This window comes from Solanum dulcamara, chromosome 4 (genome assembly GCF_947179165.1).
Source record: "Solanum dulcamara chromosome 4, daSolDulc1.2, whole genome shotgun sequence".
Lineage (NCBI taxonomy): Eukaryota > Viridiplantae > Streptophyta > Magnoliopsida > Solanales > Solanaceae > Solanum > Solanum dulcamara.
In genome coordinates, this window is record NC_077240.1 from 80484438 (window position 1) to 80506592 (window position 22155).

Genomic DNA, 22155 nt, shown 5'->3' on the forward strand with positions numbered 1-22155 from the left:
AAAGATCAAAAGTTATAATTTTTATCATTTTCTCCTACTTGTCCTTGTATAGATTATAAAGGGAAAAAAATTCAAATATATCATAAAATTTTAAGAAATTTTTTATTTATATCATCCGTTCAAAATTGACTTTTACCTACATCAATGCCATGACACAAAGTATCAATTCATGTCATTATTTATTAACGAAAAATATAGACAATTTTGACATGACCACGATGAAAGAATCCACGTCACTAATTAAAGCCTCCAAATTTTTAAAAAACCACTTAAAATAAAACACCCGCCCAAATTCAATTTCCCTAACCACATCCCTTTGTCTTCTTCACTGCTCCGGCGAAAAGCCTTTAGCTCCGGCGAAGAGCTTTTAGCTCCGGTGAAATAATACAACCAGCGACGCAACGCAGCCCCCTTCCCCTCTTCATCTCTCAAGCTCTCATCTTTTTTCGACCGAAAAATATATTCATAATAAACCATGACAATGGCGAAACCAAAAGGATATCTTCCATAATCACCAAATTTGACATTAGTTTGAGTAAATACATGATGAAGACTAAAAATGGAAACTTTTTGGCAAATTTAAAAGACCAAAAGTTACCATTTTTATCATTTTCTCCTACCTGTACCACAACAACAACAACAAACCCAGTATAATCCACATTTCTCCTACCTGTACCTTGTATAAATTCAATCTTAAAATCTTGAAAAACCCTTAAACCCCTGAAAATAGGCACCACTATTTCTGAAAAGCTTCGTTCTTTTTTACTTTTCTTAATCAATTCGGAGTTAATATCATCAGATGGAGCCCCACGATTGAATTACGTGATATGACCTCCATCTTACTGAAGAAATGCCTGACTCAGGGAAATTCGTTTGTTTGGCGTAAACTCATTCAGGCAACTCTGTCAAGCATCAATGGTATGCTCCTTGCTTGTAAGTTGTATCCAATGTGAAGAATCGAAATCTATTATCAAGAAGCTACGTGACACTGTTTCGGAACTAGATTCCTTGATTCTCCCGGTTATTGGAAACCAAACTCCCAGGGAAATAATAGACTGCTCCATCTTCAATTCAAGCCATCTTCAAGTATCTAATATAATGGGCATTAACCTGATTTAGGTTGGACCTATTCTCTTCAGAGTTGTCATTGATGGTATCCTCTTCAGCTTGTCTAACCTGTTCCTCAAATTGTTTTACTGAATCAAATATATCCCATACTGATTTCTTGACCAATTACTAAGAGTGTTAGAAACTCTTTTCAGATTTTGATGAAAGATCCTCATTGGATTTCCATCAACAGGTCTTTCCCAACAAGATGTCACAGTAGCATGGAGGTTCTGATTGTCAATCCAGCAGTGTAAGAACTTGAAATACTTGATAGTATTACTCTGTCTTTCAATGCATTCCAGCAGAAGAGGGCAATGGTCAGAGCCAGTAGAAGCCAGGTGATTAAGAGTAGTCACAGGCATGGCCTCTAACCAAGCATCATTGACCATAGCCCTGCCAAGTCTTTTCCAAATTCTAGCCTGTTTATCTCTATTGTTACACCATGTGAATTGCTGTCCATGGAATCCAAGATTAGTGAGTCCACAAGCGTCAATGACACTGATGAACTCAAAGCTCTTGTTCATGTTATAAGGCTGCCCCCACATCTTTTCTTCAACATCTGTAATCACATTGAAGTCTCCAATGGTGCACCAAGGAGACAATAGGAGGGGCTACAACTTCTAGACAGTAGGAGACAATAAAGGGGCTACAACTTCTAGACAGTAGCAATGCCCTGGTAACTCAGGTAAGATTGATACAACTTCTAGACAGTAGCAATGTTATTACTGTTCTCCTGGAGTTTAGTAGGATCATTTCTTGCATTATTGGATTTAAAGAGCTCAACATTAGTAGAAACTTTCAGAGGTCCAGGAGAACAGTAATAACATTGTTCTCAATCAAACCAAGTTTCCTAATACTAATATTTCCACCCCTCCCAATCCTGTGATCCCACATACTATGGTTACTAAGTTGAGAGCTCAAGAGGCCATGAAAACTGCCACCATTGATATTAGCCCCCCAAAATAACTACAAAACAGGGATTTCCAGCAGTTGTCTTCAGAAAGGAGGACTTCATGGTGAAGCTGGCCACAAGGTGTAAGTATACCCTCATTGGCAAATTTACAAACACCATGCCCAAAATGGAAATTTTCAGAAGAGAATTCATCCTGCAGATTGAGCTTAGAGGAGTAGTGAAACTCACTCATTTTAATTCTAGGCATCTGTTTATAGGCCTGGACAATGAGTATGATCACTCTAATGTCTGGTCCAAACGGAAAATGTACATACAGGGTCAACTAATGAGACTAAATATGGACTCCCACTTTCAAACCAGAAGAAGAGACTCCTTTGGTTCCTATATGGGCAATCTTACCTGAGTTACCATGGCATTGCTACTGTCTAGAAGTTGTAGCCCCTTTATTGTCTCCTATTGGCAAGGTCTTATTTCTAGACTTAGCAACCTACAAAAAAACAAGGGGAAGTGTTGCCAAAGCAAAGGTCCAAATTGATCTCACAAAGAAAAGACCACATCATGTGTGGATGGGGTTTGATGATGATGAGAATGGAGAAGGAAAATGGCAACCAATTCAATATGAAGGGGTTCCTGAGTACTGTGACTACTGCAAACATCAAGGACACACCAATAGAATGTGTACTGTAAAGAGAAGGGATGAGGAGAACAAAAGGAGCAGGATGCAGTAGAGAAGACCAAAAACAAAACTAATAATGAGAAAAATAAAGATGTTCAGACTCAGGAAAATGCAGGAAATGATGTTCAACCAAAAGTGTCTCATAATGACAATAAGGAGAAGACTAATCAAGACCAAGAGGGGTGGCAGGTCCAAAGAAGAAAAGGAAACAAAAACAATCACCAAACTACAGTTCACAACAAACAACAGCAGGGAGTGCAGCAACATCAACAAGCAGGTATGAATCTTAATTCTGAAAGAACTGAATCCCAAGAATGTAATATTGGCCCTGGAGTCCAGGATCAACCCCCCAACCCCATGTATACAGGAATCCCCTCCCACATACCCCCTCTGTACAGGTGACACAAGTTGCTGACAAACAGAACAAGGAAAATGAAATTCTATCAAAAGAAGCACAACACAAGGCTAATACAATCAGCAGGGAGGGCTCAGCAACTGCTAATAATGATCAGGAATTTAATGCTTCTAATCAGGGAGCCACAGGTATTGACTCAATGCTCCCACACCCCCATGGCTCCCCCAATAACTTTAATGTGTTAAATGTTGTTGCTGAAGTAGCTGCTGGAGGTATGGATGGGGGAAGAGAGGAGATACCCACTAACCTGCAGAAAGGGGATACCAGGGGGAGGGAATGTCCATTGGTTGACCATAGGAATGACTCTAGAGCCCCTGCAACCACTCTTCAAACTACCAGCAGGTCAAAGATACATGAACAACAACTTATCTCCCAGGAAGAGGGTAACATCACAAGAACAGACTCTATGGACAGATTACAGGGTAATGTCGCTGATATTGGTAACACTCCTAATGAAATCATCACCAGCAGAGAAATATCAGAATGTCAGTCCTCATATGTTGAATAACAAGTCCACCTTATCTCTGAGTAAGAAAAAGAGAGTTGCATTAAAGAAAAAACAAGCTAGAGAAGAACAAAAGGATGCAGAAAATTCTCAACAAAGAGTTAACTATGTTTTGGTTGAAGAACAAACAGGTATACATGTGACCCCTCTTCAAGTGCAAGCTAGTTCTACTGAGCTGTATGTGCTGAATAAAAGGGCCATCTCAGAAGACTTAAATGATGAGTATAGGGTTACTCACTCAGAAGATGAGGAGGACCCTGATCAGAGTGAACAATGTCATGATGAAGAAGAGGAAACCAGTGTCCACTTATTGAAGGCATTTGGTTCTACCATAGATAATGCTATAGATGAGGAAATGCAGCAGGTTACAGAGAAGAATGGTCTGTCACCTAGAGGTCTTCAGGGTAAGAAGAACCAGACTACAACCACAACATCAGATAATGCTATGGGTAGGAGTAGCATCAACACAAGGTCTAAATCTCAGAAATTCTGATGATTAGTACACTTTGTTGGAATGCAAGGAGTATTGATACTCTGGGTGCCTTAGATTACAAAGGTTGAAGGACTATCACAAGCTCTCTATGATTGCAGTGCTAGAACCTTTCTCCAACAAAGTTCAACTTCACTTCTATAGAATTCAGTTATGTATGGATAATGCTTTGTGCAATTCCAACAACAAAATATGGCTATTCTGGAATCAAGATATTGTGTGCAACCTTGTGGATCAGGATGAACAGAAAATTACTTGTAATATCAAGCATGTATCTTGGCCTAACCATTATCTCATTACCTTTGTATATGCTAAATGCAAAGATTATATGAGAAGAGAGTTATGGGACAAGATGCTTCAATTCTCTGGTATGGAGAAACCTTGGTGCACCATTGGAGACTTCAATGTGATTACAGATGTTGAAGAAAAGATGGGGGGCCAGCCTTATAACATGAACAAGAGCTTTGAGTTCATCAGTGTCATTGACGCTTGTGGACTCACTGATCTTGGATTCCATGGACAGCAATTTACATGGTGTAACAATAGAGATAAAGAGGCTAGAATTTGGAAAAGACTTGACAGGGCTATGGTCATGTCACGCCCCGGGAGGGTACCCTAGGCGTGGCCGGCACTCGAAAGCCATTTCTGGCCTCCAAGCGAACTACCTGGTCCAGTCACACATTCATTCAAACACATTCTCTCAGCGAAAGACTCGACCAATGAAGTACTATTCATAATTTGGGGCCGAAGGCCAAATAACTATCAACTTAACAAACAGTTATAGAAGAACTACTCAAAAGAACAATCCAACATTTCTACACTCCGGTCTATGAAGCCTCTATCAACAATCTAGGAGGTGCCCATGACAAGCCCATGGCTACCAACAATTAAAATAAAGGGACCAACACAAAATTATACAGGAAACTCAACATCCTCCAGAAACTAGAAGGGCTCACCAACTAGCTGGGAGTGTGTGGATCTTCAACGGTGCGCCGGTTGATGATCTCTAGTACCTGTCTCTGCATCATGAAACGATGCAGGCCAACTGACGTCAGTACATGGAATGTACGAGTATGTAAAATGGCCGAATGAAACAAACATCAAGGAAGCATCAATATCAACTCGGAATCTCAACTCAAGAGGAATAACAACTCAATCAAGTGTCCTAAGTCTAAACAAGAATATGGTTTAGACGGGACCAATCACATACCATTCAACTCAATCCAACTCAGAGTACTATCAAGACCTATATGGGAGTTTCTCTTATCCGACAACCATCACTTATGTGCCAGTGACAGTACAACAAACCGACGTTGTTGCCGCGTCCGTTCATACTTTGTCAGGGTATGAACGAATCAACCAATCATGGATCCAATCCAACCAAGTCCTATAATGTCAGGACAATAATTTTGGGGAAGCATCCGACTTTAACGGTTCAATCCCCTCCTACGTTTGGCGATGTAGTTATTGGGTTCGAGTATGGACTACACTCTTGCCTAATTCGGTGCTCAATACTCCTCCCAAGACTCAATGCTCATAAAACTCCTTCCAATCAACTCAATCAAATCATATCGACAAGTCTCATTACAACCTTGTCAACTCATCAACTCTATCAAAATCAAACCTCTCCCAATCATACAATCCGATCAATCCCAATCATATCTTTCAAGAATAATTTAAATATGCAATTATAATAACACGTAAACCTATCCAATCGTTCCTCTATTCATTTAACAAGTCTTTTGGGACTCAACACAACACCAAGGCTTTAAATCAACAATTCAAGGTAAGCAACATTTTAGAGAAAATAACGTCCTTTATTATAATCCACATAGTTAAGAAAATCAATAAAGCATGTTTAACCACTCATCTTCATCAACTCATACACACATGAAGGTTCTTTCTAGAAATTTCTTGTCTCAAAAACATCAACAAAACAAGAATCACATTAATGGATGACAAGACTCATTTGGGCATAGGCCTATCAAGAAACTCCATTCTTATGGACATTTAACCTCAAAGAAAGAGTAGGGCACATGTGGACTCAACCCATGTTTTGAGTAGCCTTACATACCTTAAAATAGGTTCTTGAAGGAACCTTGTTGTTGGGTCTTCACTAAATCACAAGTAACCCATTTGAATACAAAAGTTAACAATTCAAGCCATCTTCAAGTATCTAATATAATGGGCATTAATCTGATTTAGGTTGGACCTATTCTCTTCAGAGTTGTCATTGATGATATCCTCTTCAGCTTGTCTAACCTGTTCCTCAAATTGTTTTACTGAAGCAAATATATCCCCATACTGATTTATTGACCAATTACTAAGAGTGTTAGAAACTCTTTTCAGCTTTTGATGAAAGATCCTCATTGGATTTCCATCAACAGGTCTTTCCCAACAAGATCTCACAGTAGCATGGAAGTTTTCATTGTCAATACAGCAGTGTAAGAACTTGAAATACTTGATAGTATTACTTTGTCGATGTTCTCGCAATTAGCAGAGTGTGTAGGTGAAAGGTTGATTCGGTTTGTTAACGTATTGCATTCGGTGTACTTGAAAACGCTGAGTAATAATTTCCGGAACGTGAATGTAAGGATAACAGCATTGAATGTAGTTGTGAATTTTGGTTGGGTGATCATCAAGCCTGAGTAATTGGGAAAAGTTTCAGCACTAGTTGATATTGATGATGAAGACGTTGACTGAGGCGTTGAACAATAGTCAAGAGGCTAAAACTCAAGAACCACTGGAATTGCTGATTAAATTAGCAGAGACCTATCTGAGCTTCTTCAGGAAGCAAATAGTGGATTTACTGGGTGCAATGTTGCAGATAGCTGAGGCGGATAGATTAGTTTAGATGAAGGGACAAGGCATTTGGCAATTGAGTTTGTGATTACTTTAGCTGAGGCCGGGGAAAGAATACTAGGGATGATAAGGAAGTTGCCACAATTTATTAATAGGTTGTTTGGTATTTTGTTGAAGATGTTGCTTGATATTGATGGTGAAGTTGTTTGGCACAGAGCCGAGGTTGAGCATGAGGCTGCAGGGGAAACAAGTAATTATGGTGTTGGTCAGGAGTGTTTGGATAGATTGTCTATTGCATTGGGTGGTGATACTATTGTTCCTATCGCCTCTGAGCAGCTTGTTGCTTACATGGCTGCCCCCGAGTGGAAGAAGCACCACGCTGCACTCATTGCAATTGCTCAGATTGCAAAAGGTTGCTCAAAGGTACAAATCAAATTACCGAGTTTGCACCACATGTTTTTAAATAAGCTTTTGTATCTAACATGTATTCTCACTTGTATTTACTCTTTAATTTGCTCTTTATGTTAATCTCTATTGATTTGACACAACACCAGGTGAGTTTTTGAATTAATTACCGGTAAATACAATTGAAACACCAATGTTACCAAAATTGACTGATATTTTAAATGCTACCAAAACTGACCCATGTTATAAATGACATGTAAAGATTATATCACACTTTAAACAACCCCTTAACCCTAGTCGCCAGAGACAACCCTTGGAGGCGCCGCCGATCTCCCTTCTTCTCCATCCTTTCCCCACTTTCCCCCCAGCAAAACTCACTGTCCTACCACCTTTACCTCCTCTGTCACCATGGAAGCCAAGGTATATATATGTTTTTTGATTAATTACTGTTCCTTTGTTAACTTGTTTCTTGGTTATGTACTCATGGAATCGATCATCTATGAGTTTGTGATAGTCACAATCTTTGTTTGTATGATGTTTGTTTCTTGATATATACTCTTTTTTTAGTGCATTTGATTTGGGAAGTTAGATCCTCGTCTTGTTTGCTGTAATAGGTAATGATTAAAGATTTGGAGCAAGTGGTCAACATGATTGTGATTACTTTCCAAGATCGTCATCCTCGAGTGAGACGGGCTTCTATTAATGCAATTGGCGTATTGGCAACTGAGTTGGGTCCATATTTTCAAGTACACTACCACAGCCGGGTGTTGCCAGTGCTTGCAGCAGCTATGGATGATTTCCAAAATCCAGAAAAACAGGTCTGTTCTAGACTTCTAGTGGTATTTGGCACTGTAGTTTTCTGAGAATAAATTTTGAAGCAAATTGTATAAAATAATCCTTAATACACAAGGTCAAAAGGTTTAATCATTGTAACATGGTTTTTGCTCCAGAAGTATTTGTTTCCTGAAATTTAGTTGCCTATCATGTCTATCAAAATATTCTTTTCTGATAAAGTAAATTGTTTCATTAAAAAGACATCAAGAAGATGCAAAAGTTTCAAAGAAGTTGTGTTAGCTCCAGTACATGAGAAAATGCTATGCTAAGATTAGGTAGCGAACAAACTCCACAAATTCATCGGCTAACACTTATTTGTTTTCATTAAGATGACGTTTGAATCTGATTATTAAGGTGTGCATTAAGATTTAAATATCTACACATTTGAATATTACGATGCTATCTGAATACTAAATAATTAAAGACTATTTGTTTTCTCAACATCTAAATATATAAAACTTGTTTTTATTTAAAAATAGTAAGTATCGATAAATATTTTAAAGAAATTTGTTGACAGTTGGAGGTGATGATGGCTAGTGATGGTGGTTGTGGGTGCTAATTGGGAATTGTGTTGGGTGTTGGTGATGGTTCCGGGCAGTAGCTAGCGGTGCTAGTGTTGACATTTGTGATTAACAGTGGCTGTTGATCATGGTAGTTGTTGGTAGCAACTAATTATTTTGGTGGACGATAGTGATTGATAATGGTGATGGTGAATGATGATGGTAATTGGAGATATCTAGTGCTGGCTAGTTGTGGTGATTGTCGCTTGTGATTGTAAATGTTAGCTAATGGTGGTTATAGATAACTTACATGATTGGCAGTGATGGTAATTGTAGGTGGTGGGTAGTGGTAGTTGATAATGGTGGGCGGTGGCGGTAAACAGTGAAAATGGATGGAGTAGTGATTTTTTGGTTCAGATATATGTTTGTTCATTCGATTGTCAATGAATTCATTTATCTAATTATTTTGTATTTCTGCAGGCACATGCTGCATCAGCTGTCTACAACTTTATTAAGAAAAACTGTGCCCCGGAGATTTTGCTGCCCTACTTAGATAGAATAGTTAACAAACTGCTTGTACTTGTGCAGCAGGTATGACATACAAGAGGGAATAATATCATATTATTACTACTGAAATATGCAAGATTTGTGATACTTTTTCCTGCTGTTTGCTATTGTTTGAAGTGCAGGATGTAAACGAAATTGTGCAAGAAAATGCATTAATTGCTTTGGCTTCTGTGGCTGATTTATCCCAGGTACTACAATTCCAATAATTCAGGCTCAATTATGCTTGTTTCTGATATTGATGATGATAGCAAATAAATTATATACCAACAGGAGCACTTCCAAAAATACTACCATCTTGTGATGCCATCTTTGAAAACTATCTTGGTAAATGCAAATGATGAATTTAATCGCTTGCTTCGAGCCCAAGTAATGGAATGCATAAGCTTAATCATGATGGCCGTTGGCAAAGATAAATTTGGAGATGATGCTAAGCAGGTTAGTATGAGATAATGTATCCCCTGCCAATTTTTAAGATGTATTCGTTGTGTCCTAAGTTGTTTGGCATCATTTGGCTGGCCACGAAATTTAAGAAAGAAAGATACTTTTTGACACAATTTAATATGAACAAAACGTCAAAACTACCTTGTATCGAACAGTTTGTTTTGGGTTCACCCGGTTCAGACGTTCAGTATGGCCTGCAACAAGTATTTCAGTAGAAAAATGAGAACGTAGAATTATGTAGCTATCAAGTATAAAGAGGTGCCAATCTTTTTGTGCCGGATAGAAAGTAAGCAATGCCAAACACGGTCGTATGCACAAGCTTAATGGCCGCATAGCGAGGTAGATAGGATTACTTAAGTCCATGTATTTCCTTCAGTCTGGTTCAGTTTCAAGCATAGTGCTTACTCTTGATTTTTGTTAAAGGCTATGGAAGTGCTTATGTATATACAAGGGTCACAAATGGAGACAGATGATCCTACTACTATTTACATACTAAAGGTACAGGCACATCATTTCAAGGACTTGGGACTTCATTAATAGGTTACTAGTGAAGTTGTTCGTTCTTTACGTGGTCATTAAAAATATTGTCAATTTATTTTTATAAAATCACAAAAAGATAAGTAAAGCAAATCAGATCAAGCTCAATATATTCCGTCTAACTCTATAATGGTCTTAGAGACATGCCACATCACCGGACCTAGGTCCCTCACTACATCATTGATTTCATTGCAGGCATGGGCTAGATTTTGCAAGTGCTTAGGAAAGGATTTTCTTCCTTACATGAGTGTAGTCATGCCTCCGTTGCTTCATTCTGCGCAACTAAAGCTTGATGTAACCATTTATTTTGCGGATTCAGAATCAGATGGTGATGATGATAGGTAAAATTTTGCAATGACTACCACCATGTAATGTTGTGGTATTACAAATAATCATGTAAAATGGCCTATTGTCTTTCTATGCCACTGAATATAGTTTTAAGATGGTTAATGCAGTTACCACTGTGGTTATTTGCTTTAGTTCGTGAAAAATTATGAACCACCAGTCACGATGAAACCTAAAATGTTGTCCCATAGGTATCTTCTCTTGTCCAAAATTAGGAAGGAAATCCTTTCTTATGTCCAAAATTTTACTCATAAAACAGCTCGAGGATACTATATTCTAAATATATGACCTGTTCCCTTTTATTATGTTTTTATGAGTTTTATGGCCATTATGTAGTGGTTAGTCTAGTGGAGGTTCCTAGGATCTTATCTTATTTTCGTCTTCCAGAATGCAATCTATAAGGATTGGGATAAATCCCAGTGTCATAGACGAGAAGACTATAGCCTGTCAACTGCTATGCGACTATGTTGATGAGTTACATGAGGATTTCTATCCTTGGATTGACCAGGTTTGCATGAATATACTTGCATGTATTTCGTACAAGCTATTGATTAAATTGGATTTAACAAATGATTTCATTGCATGAAACAGGCTACGCAAGCATTAGTTCCACTATTGAAATTGAATTTCCATGAGGATTGTAGGATAGCTGCGATTTCAGGTGGGATTTATAAATTTAGTTCCTCATGTTTTTTTCTTTTCCTCTAATTTTGTGAACTACTGACATATGTTTTGTTTGGTTATAGCCTTGCCGAAGATGTTACGTTCTGCTAAAGTGGCTGTTGAGAAAGGAATTGCTCAAGGTCGAAATGAAACATATGTGAAGCAGTTATCAGACTACATAATGCCAGCCCTGTTGGAAGCTTTGCATAAGGTTGACTTCAACTTACATTATCGGTGGAGTTAGTATTAATCGTTCTTTGTTCAATTGTAGTATATGTATGGGGTTTTATACAATTGTGGTATGGACTGCAAACTTGATCACTCTCATTGCTATCTCATTCAGGAGACTGACACAGAATTATGCCTGGGTATGTTGCGAAAAGTGAACAAGTGCTTGAAGGTTTGTTATTTACTAAGGTTATTTAGTTCTTTCAATATCTGCATTTATGGTTCACATTCTCGTGGAGATATATACTTGGTAGGCATATAGTTATCTATTCACTGAACAGCTTATATGGGTAGGACTAAAAGAATCAGGAGAACGATGTCGAGTCCAAGAATGATAACAGAGCTATAGATGATTATCTATCTTGCACGTCAAGGACCTCAATATACCATTAAACATCTATGATTTTGCTGGCACTCCTTTGTGGATGTTCATTTTTATCAGGAATCTCTCTTCTTTTTCCAGATATCTGCCCCACTCCTGGATGAAGGTCAGGTCCGGAGCATTGTGGATGAGATAAAGAAGGTCCTTACTGATAGTTTTAATCGAAAACTAGAACAAGCAGAAAGAACAAAATCTGAAGACTTTGATGCTGAGGAATCTGACTTGAACTATGAAGAATTTGAACTAGAAGAGGACATTTTTCACTACGTATGTATATCACAAGATTGAAGTACACAAACAAACGACAACTTCGAGTATCTTTGTTCTTATGCTTAGCATTTTAATCTAATTCTGTCTTATCAAATCTCCATATATCTCTGGATTAGGTTGGTAAAATATTGGGCGTGCTGATCGAAACATTCAAGGCAGCCTTCTTACCTTTTTTTGATGAGTTGTCTTCATATCTAATGCCTATGTGGGTAGGTACCTCCTCATGGTATTCAACGTAACTTCAGTATCTAACGCACTTTTCTCATTTTGTTATATAACTAAATTTTTTTTCCTTTTATGCTTATCTGTTAAGGGCAAGGATAAAACAGCTGAAGAAAGGAGGGTAGCAATTTGTATTTTTGATGATGTTGCAGAGCATTGCCGTGAAGCAGCTCTAAAGTAGGTGTTTATATAGATTTGTCTTGTTTGGATACTAGAATGGTAAAGTATTAGGTATAACTACTCCTTCCTGTTCAAACTAGGTACTATGACACATATGTTCCTTTTATTTTGGAAGCATGTAATGATGAGAGCTCAGATGTCCGACAGGTTTGTTTATGTTAAAGGCGTCACCTTTTTCAGATAATTGACATCTTCTGCTTGATTCTGAATTATTACTGTTATTTTAGGGAGCTGCTTATGGACTTGCCATATGTGCAGAATATGGTGGTTCTGTTTTTAAATCTCTTGTTGGAGGTATGATATAGTTGATGGTGTTGGAAATGTTATATTTTGAGTAGTTTTACCTACTTTATTGACGGGATCAAGGATTAATCAAACTTTTAGCTTACCTGATACAAAGAACAACTTTATTTCAGAGGCTGTATCACAGCTCAATATAGCTATAGGGCATCCTAATGCTCATCAACCTGAGAATGTAATGGCGTACAATAATGCTGTTACGGCACTGGGGAAGATATGCCAGTTTCATTGTGACAGTATTGACTCTTCCCAGGTATATTCTTTTGGGGACCTTTTATTTTTATTTATGATTGGTATTTTTATATATTTTAACTTAGGAATGCTTGGGGTGGAATACTCGGATTTCGGTAAGATAATGGGTTTATGCTTAAAACTTCATTGAATGATTTGTAAAAACTCAGAAAATTCGCCAATATCAGAAATAAAAGAAAATTAGGAGTTTTCTAGTGTGTCTGTAAGGAAGATTTATCTTGAAGAAGAAGAGCACAAAGTGAGAGTGAAGAAGTTTATGAAGCCTGCTTACTTTCTTTTTATTCTGCTGCCCTCTGGAACTGTCGACTTTATTTATATTTCTAATCTCTGTATGGCCCCAAAATTATTTGTAGTCAGTAATATGTGTTACTGCCTTTTTTACAATACCGGATCAAGTAAACTTATGTTCCAGCAATCACTTATTTTATTGCTCTATGAATAAGTTTCTTATGTAAAAAGTTCACTTTACCTTTGGTGAGACTAGCTTCAGTTCTGACTTATGCTTGGCCTATTTTAAAAAAATAAACATATGGTTTTTGCTCTTAGAAGATAAGTCTTCTGTACCTTGTTATTTATAGTTTCAACAATGCTCTAATTTCTAAATACTTTCGGCAGGTTGTCCTTTCTTGGTTGAATTGTCTGCCTATGAAAGCTGACTTAACAGAAGCGCAGGCTATACACGACCAACTCTGTTCGATGGTTGAAAGGTATTCGATCAATTTGCTTTAACTTATCCTTTTCAGTAAATATTGATGGCAAATATTTTGAATTTTTTTCCTGACTAGGTGGATGTAACAAAGATCCTCTACCTATTTGTTTAGTTGCCTTTGGTTCTGGACATCATGTTATATACTGTATTCTCTGCTATTTTTTACGACAACAATTACAGCACAATTGAAACTAGTTGGCATGTGTTATATGAATCCTATATATCCACTCTGCATTTTTGGCCTCTTTCATTCAAGATAAATTGGCTGTTTCTGATATATTCATGCCTCTAGAGTCTTTATGTTTAACCAGGGTTTCCTGCTTGCAGGTCAGAAGGAGAACTATTGATCCCCAACAATCAGTGCCTTCCAAAAATCGTTTCAGTTTTTGCTGAGGTTAGTTATTATTAGACCTTCTAGGTCAGGTCAGCACTTTGTAGTGAAAAAAAGAAGTTTCAATTTTTATCTCAATTCCTAGTGTTGGATCAAGTACATCTGATGCAAAAGACTAAGATGTTCGACCACATCCCCTTGTATCTTTGTCCTTCTGGGAGTCTCTCTCGACAACCTCTGGATTATCTTTGTCCTCACACTTGGGGTAGTTGATCAATTTGCTACAATGATCGTCTTAAAGTATTATAGCCTTATATCAAAGTAATACTCATGTCACTACCATTTTGTAATCCAAATTTGCTTCATATGTAGGTTCTATGTGCCGATGAGGATCTTGCTAGCGAACAAACACGAAGCCGGATGATTAATCTGTTGAGGCAGCTCCAGCAAACACTACCACCTGCATCACTGGCTTCAATCTGGTCTTCTTTGCAACCTCAGCAGCAAATAGCACTGAAATCAATTTTATCATCTTAAACTAGTCATTTTTTTTTAGTTTCAAAAATAGATGACAAGTTTTCTCCAATGCAATGGAACTGCTCGGCCTGTAGCTTCGTGAATCATGAATTATCAAATATTTGATACTGAATTATTTCTCATATATATCATTCATTTGGGCGTGAGGACATGTGTCGGCCTGCTATTGGTTTGGGTTAAAGTATGCGAGCAATGGCGGTAGCCTTTCTTTTGTAGTGTATACTAAAAATGTTGCAGTTTGAGTCTTGCTTCAGCAAAATAAAAAGGATCATTTGAGGGTTGTCAAGGAGACGACTTGCCTCGCATTTTTGATCCAGTTTTTGTTATCTGCATTGTCAGATTGTGATAGCACAAGAATAACATCACAATTGAGGTTATAATTTCACTGTATAAGTGGTAAGTGATGAAAATTGTTGGTTAGCCATTGTTGGGATTTGTATGTTTGACATATATGGTGATATTTGATGCCATGTTTTCTTTGATGATGCAATATTGTAGTCTTATTTTTTTAAAAGAGGAAGAAGAGTGAGTGGCTAGACCCCGCCCCACCCCTCTCCCAAATGCTTTTGTTACCCCTGAACTATAACTTTTAGCCATTACAAAAGCCAGGTGTATGACTTATTCATCTCCCACACGTCTCTAAATTAAGTGTTAACAAACACTCTCATTTGTCTAGCCAAAGTTTTTAAATAGTTCGGTATTAAAAGAAACAACACATAGTTTAAGTATGAAATTTGCAAAAACGTGATAATAGGGAGAAAATAAGATAGGTAGTGGTATTGGTGTGCATTTGATTCTCGTAGTCCTGTTCTCCCTGAGCTTCTCTTTGGCGCCAATGTAATAGGGAAAAAAAATAAGAAAGGCAGTAGAAACCTAAGGCTTGTAGTCTAGTGCTATGTTGTTCGGATTCTCCAAATATGCCGCACTTGGTATTAGTACCGCGACATTTTTGAAAGATCAGAGTAACATAGGCCTAGTGGTATTAGTGCGAGTTTGATTCTCACTGTCCCCTTCTCCCTGGCCCTTTCTTTGGTGCCAATGTAAAAAGGGAAAGAAAAGTCCGTAGAAAATTAAGGCTTGTCGTCTAGTGCTATGTTGTTTGGATCCCCCAAAAATGTTGCACTTGTGTCGGTGTGCCGACAATCTTTGGAGGATCCGAGCAACATAGGCATAGTGGTGTTCGTGTGAGTTTGATTCTCACTGTCCCTTTCTCCATGGACCCTTCTTTGGCGCCAATGTAATAGGGAAAAAAGAACAAAGGCAGTAGAAGACTAAGGCTAGGCTTGTAGTCTAGTGCTATAATGTTCGGATCCTCCAAAAATACAGCACTAGTATTGGTGCTCGGATCCTTCAAAAATGTTCATACATATTTCTATGCAAAGACATTTTTGGAAGATCAATATAAGTGTAGTATATTTAAAGAAAAGACATCTCTCTTTGTTTCTTAATTGTGCTATTTTTTCCTAGGTTTCTATGTGGTGGAGAGGATCCTGTTACATAAGAAACTGCAAAACGAATAATTAATCGTTTTGAGTCATTTTCAGCAAACATGTGTTTGTTGATTTGCGAGGAATGCTTCTATGAAGAGATGCAACAGGTACTGCCTACTGTCATTACAAGCAATACCTCTAGGTTTGAAAGGTTCGATATCCATGATGGCAAAACAATACAAAAAATCAGAGAAAATCGCCTAATTCCTGTTGAGAAAATGCTAAAAAAGTGGCATTGGGCGATTTTCTCAGTTTTTCGTGTGTGTTAATCTATGAATTTTTTGGTGATACGGCATCTGGCCAATTATTTTTTTCAAAACCTTTACAAAACCATCGGTTATGACCTAGAGAAAAATTCCTACAGGCTCGCCATAATCCACGCGACTTCTTTTAGCATTTAGGGGTCAATCACCATGAATTAGGGGATTTTCTCAGTTTTTCGTATGTGTTAATCCATAAGTTTTTAGGTAATATGGCATATGGTCAAATTATTTTTGCAAAACCTTTTCAGAATCATCCAAAATGACCTGAGGAAGAATTCTTATAGGCTCGCCATGATTCACACGACCTTTTTTTTTTAGCATTTACGGGCCACATAATAAGAATTAGGTGATTTTCTTAGTTTTTCGTGTGTGTTATCTTATGAATTTTTTGGTGATATACCATCTGGTCAATTTTTTTTTTGCAAAAGTTTTACGGAACCATCCATAATGATCTCAGCGGGAATTATGTGATTTTCTTAATATTTTGTGTGTGTAAGCCCATATTTTTTTTTGTGATATTGCATAAGGTCAATATTTTTTCAAAACTTTTACATAACCATCCATAATGACCTGATGAAGAATTCGTATAGGCTCGCTATGATCCATGCAAATTCTTTTAGCATTTAGGGGTCACTCAACAGAAATTAGGTGATTTTCTCAGTATTTTGTGTGTGTTAGCTCATAAATTTTTTGGTGATATGGTATCCAGTCAATTATTTTGCAAAACCTTTATGGACCATCCGTAATGACCTGAGGAAAACTCCCATTGAACTTCGCAACTTCTTTTAACATTTATGAGTCACTTAATAAGAAAATAAGCGATTTTCTCAGTTTTACGTATGTGTTAGCCCAAGAATTTGAGTGATACGACATCCGATAAATATTTTTGCAAAACTTTTACCGAACCATAAGTAATGATTGCAGAAGTATTTTAATGGTCTCGCCATGCATGATCCACGCGGCTTCTTTTTGCATTTAGGGGCTACTCAACAAGAATTTTGCGATTTTCTTAATTTTTTGTGTGTGTTAGCCTGTGAACTTTTTGGAGATATTGCATCCGGTCAATTTTTTTTACAAAAGCTTTCCAGAACCATCCGTAATGAATGGGGAAATTCATATAGGCTCACAATGATCCATGCGACATCTTAAAGCATTTAGGAGCCATTCAACAACAATTAAGCGATTTTTTAGTTTTTTGTGTGTTAACCCATTAATTTTTTGTAATACGACATTCGGTCAATTTTTTTTGCAAAAACTTTAGGGAACCATCCGTAATGACCTTTAAGGAAGGATTCTCATGGACTTGCACAGATCCACGTGATTTCTTTTCTTATTTAGTGGCCACTCAATAGGAAATAGTTGATTTTCTCAATTTTCGCGTGTGTTAGCCCGTGAACTTTTTGGTGATATGGCATTCAGTCAATTTTTTTTAAAAAAATCTTTACAAAACCATCTATAATGACCTAAGAAAGAATTCCTATAGGCTTTTCACGACCTAAGAAAGAATTCTTATCGGCATGATCCATGGATCATTCATAGCATTTAGGGGGCACACAAGCGAAATTAGGCAATTTTCTCATTTTTCGTATGTATTAGCCCATGAATATTTTGGTGAATTGACTTTCAGTCATTTTTTTCTGAAACCCATTTGGGACCTTCTGTAAATATCTGTAGGATCAGTACGTGTAGCCTCAGCATGATCCACGATACATTTATAGCATTTAGGGGTCATACAAGCAGAATTAGGCAATTTTTTCATTTTTCATGTGTGTTAGCTCATGAATATATAGGTGAACTGGCTTTCGGTAGATTTTTTACCGAACCCCATATGGGACCTTCCGTAAGTACCCAGGATATCATTACGTGTAGTCTCGGCATGATCCACGACGCATTCATAAAATTTTGGGGCCGCAAAAGCGAAATTAGGCAATTTTATCAAATTTCGTATGTGTTAGCCCATCAATATTTTGGTGAAGGCTTCTGGTCAGTTTTTTTTCGAAACATATATGGTACCCTTCGAAAGTACCTGAGGGATCAATATATGTAACCATGGCATGATCGACACCACATTCATAATATTTAGGGACTGCACAAGCGGAATTAGATGATTTTGTTATTTTTCATGTGTGTTAGCCCATAATTTTTTTTTTTGAAATTCATATGGGAACCTTCGAAAATATTTGAGGGATCAATACGTGTAGCCTCGGCAAAATCCACGACACATTCATAGCATTTACGGGCCGCACAAAGAGTAATTAAGCGATTTTCTTATTTTTCGTGTGTTAGCCCATTAATATTTTAGTGAACTTGCTTCCGGTCATTATTTTTTTGAAACAAATATAGGACCGTCTGTAAGTACCCAAAAAATCAATACTTGTATCCTCGTCATGATCCGCGGCTCATTCATAGCATTTAGGGGCCGCACAATTGGAATTAGACAATTCTCTCATTTTTCGTGTGTGTTAGCCTAGTAATATTTTGGTGGACTAGCTTCTAGTCAGTTTTTTTTGAAACTCATATGAAACCATTTGTAAGTACACGGGGTATAAATATGCCTCAGCACGATCCATAATGCATTCTTAGCATTTAGGGATTGCACAAGCGAAATTAGGCAATTTTCTCATTTTTTCGTGTGTGTTGTCCATGAATATTTTGGAGAACTGGCTTTCAATCAATTTTTTTAAACCCATATGGAACCCTCCGCAAGTACCGGGGATCAGTACGTGTAGCCTCAATATGATCCACGGTGCATTTATAACATTTAGGTGTTGTATAAGCGGAGTTAAGCGATTTTCTCATTTTTCGTATGTATTAGCTCATTGATATATTGGTGAACTGGCTTCGAGTCAGTTTTTCTTGTGAAACCCATTTATGACCATCCATAAGTACCAGGAGGATCGGTACGTGTAGCGTCGGCACGATCCACGCATCCATAGCATTTAGTGGCTACACAAGCGAAATTAGGCGATGTTCTCATTTTTTGTGTGTATTTCGTGAATATTTTCATGAGTTGGCTTCCCATCAGTTTTTTTTCGAAACTCATATGGGAACCTCCGTAAGTACCTGGGAGATCAGTACGTGTAGCCTCGACACTTTTCACGATGCATGCATATCATTTAGGGGTCATCCAAGTGGAATTAAGCAATTTTTTTTATTTCTGTGTGTTGTTAGCCCATGAATATTTTGGTGTACTGGCTTCCGGTCAGTTTCTTTTTGAAACCTATATGGAACCTTTCATATGTACTCAAAAATCAGTGCGTGTAGGCTCGGTACGATACACGGTGCATTCATAGAATTTAAGGGCAGCACAAGTGGAATTAGGTAATTTTCTTATTTTTTGTATGTATCAACCCATAAATATTTTGGTGAACTGGCTTTCGGTCAATTTTTATTCGAAACCCATATGGGACCCAATATAAGTACCTAGGGGATCAGTATGTATAGCATCGACATGATCAATGGTGCATTCATAATATTTAGGGTTTGCACAAGAAAAATTAGATGATATTCTCGTTTTTCGTGTATGTTAGCCCGTGAATATTTTGTTGAATTAGCTTTGGCTCATTTTTTTTCGAAACCCATAAGAGACCCTCCGTAACTACCCCGGGGATTAATATGTGTAGCGTAGGCATGATCCACGGTGCATTCATAGCATTTAAGGTTCGTACAAGTGAAATTAGATAATTTTCTCATTTTTCATGTGTGTTAGCCCATGAATATTTTGGTAAACTGACTTTCGGTCAATTATTTTCCAAAAACCATATAGGACCCTCCGTTAAAACTCAAGGTATCAATTCGAATAGCTTCGATATGATCCACGGTGCATTTAGAGCATTTAGGGGCCGCATAAGTAAAATTAGGCTATTTTCTTATTTTTCATGTGTTAGCCGGCCATGAATATTTTGGTGAACCAGGTTTTGATCTATTTTTTGTGAAACCCATATGAGACCCTCTGTAAGTACCGGGGGATTTTTACATGTAGCCACAGTACGATACACGGTGCATTCATAGCATTTAGGGGCCGCACAAACAGAATAAGGTGATTTTCTCATTCTTCGTGTGTGTTAGCCCATTAATATTTTGGTGAACTTGCTTCCTGTCAATTTTTTTCTGAAACCCATATAGCACCCTTCATAAGTACCCGGGGGATCATTACATTAGCCTCAATATGATCCCCTATGCATTTATTGCATTTAGGAGCCGTACAAGCGAAATTAGGGGATTTTCTCATTTTTCGTGTGTGTTAGCTCATGAATATTTTGGTGAATTGGATTCCAATACAAAAAAATCGAAATACATATAGGACCATCAGTAATAACCAGGGGATCAGTAAATGTAGCATCGAAATGATCCACAGTGCATATATAGCATTTAGGGACCGCATTAGCGAAATTAGACGATTTTATCATTATTCGTGTCTGTTAGTCAATGAATATCTTGGTGAAGTGGCTTCCGATCAGTTTTGCTTTGAAAACCATATGGTATTATTTTTCGTAAGTACCTAAGGGATCACTACGTGTAGCATCAGCACGATCCACTGTGTATTCATTGCATTTAGGGGCCGCACAAGTACAATTAAGTGATTTTTCTCATTTTTCGTGTGTGTATGAGCATATGAATATTTTGGTGAACGGGCTTCCGATCAGTTTCTTTTCGAAATCAATATAAAACCTTTCATAAGTACTCGAGAATCAGTGCGTGTAGCTTTGACACGATCCACAGAGCATTCATAGTATTTAAGGGCAGCACAAGTGGAATTAGGCGATTTTCTCATTTTGTGTGTGTGTCAGCCCATGAATATTTTGGTAAACTGGCTTCTAGTCAATTTTTATTCGAAACCCATATGGGACCAAACATAAATACTCAGGGGATCAGTACGTGTTGCCTCAACACGATCAACGGTGCATTAATAACATTTAGGGTTTGTACAAACAAAATTATGTGATATTCTCATTTTTTTTGTATGTTAATCCATGAATATTTTATTGAACTAGATGCGGATCAATTTTTTCCAAAACCCATAAGAGACCCTTCGTAAGTATTTGGGGTATCAATACGTGTAGCCTCAGCACAATCCACGGCGCATTCGTAGCATTTAGAGGCCGCACAAACGGAATTAAGCAATTTTCTCATTTTTCATGTGTTTTAGCCCATGAATATTTTGGTAAACTAGTTTTTGGTCAATTTTTTTCTGAATACCATATTGGACCCTACATTAGTAGCGAGGGGATCAGTACGTATAGTTTTGACATGATCCACGGTTCATTCATAGCATTTAGTGGTCGCATAACAGAATTAGGCAATTTTTTTATTTTTCATGTGTGCTAGCCCATTAATATTAGTGAACTAACTTCCAGTCAGTTTTTGGCGATTTTCTGATTTTCGTGTGGGTTAGCTCATAAATATTTTGGTGAACTAACTTCCGATCTATTTTTTACAAAATCCATATAGGACCCTTCGTAAGTACCCGGGGGATCAGTATGTGTAGGCTCGGCACAATTCACGGCGTATTCATAGCATTTATGGGCCTCATAAGTCAAATTAGGCGATTTTTTCATTTTTTGAGTGTGTTAGCTCATAAATATTTTGGTAAACTAGCTTCCGGTCAATTTTTTTCAAAACTCATATGGGATCCTCCGTAAATATTCGAGGGATCAGTATGTGTACCCTAGGCACGGTTCATGGCGAATTCATAGCATTTAGGGGCTACATAAGCGAAATTAGGTGATTTTCTCATTTTTCGTATGTGTCAGTTCATGAATATTTTGGTGAACTAGCTTCCGATAAATAT

General features: G+C 37.5%; 1 protein-coding gene across 4 annotated transcripts; it reads left to right on the forward strand.

The window, feature by feature from the left end:
* Nucleotides 1-1122: 1122 nt before the first annotated feature.
* On the forward strand, nucleotides 1123-14757 carry LOC129887853 (uncharacterized). Of its 4 annotated transcripts, none has more exons than XM_055963080.1 (22): nucleotides 1123-3239; nucleotides 6456-6550; nucleotides 7124-7331; nucleotides 7928-8131; nucleotides 9128-9238; nucleotides 9337-9402; nucleotides 9485-9649; nucleotides 10079-10153; nucleotides 10388-10533; nucleotides 10925-11045; nucleotides 11129-11198; nucleotides 11284-11411; nucleotides 11544-11600; nucleotides 11892-12077; nucleotides 12197-12289; nucleotides 12394-12479; nucleotides 12563-12629; nucleotides 12710-12776; nucleotides 12899-13035; nucleotides 13650-13741; nucleotides 14071-14137; nucleotides 14447-14757. In XM_055963080.1, the coding sequence occupies exons 1-22, from the start codon at nucleotides 3129-3131 to the stop codon at nucleotides 14609-14611; spliced, it is 2517 nt and encodes an 838-aa protein (XP_055819055.1). In that variant the 5' UTR covers nucleotides 1123-3128; the 3' UTR covers nucleotides 14612-14757. The 4 variants fall into 4 exon arrangements, with proteins under 4 accessions (XP_055819055.1, XP_055819056.1, XP_055819058.1 ...); XM_055963082.1 differs by having other exon boundaries at nucleotides 3155-3239; nucleotides 6494-6550; XM_055963081.1 differs by lacking the exon at nucleotides 6456-6550 and having other exon boundaries at nucleotides 7086-7331.
* Nucleotides 14758-22155: the final 7398 nt, after the last annotated feature.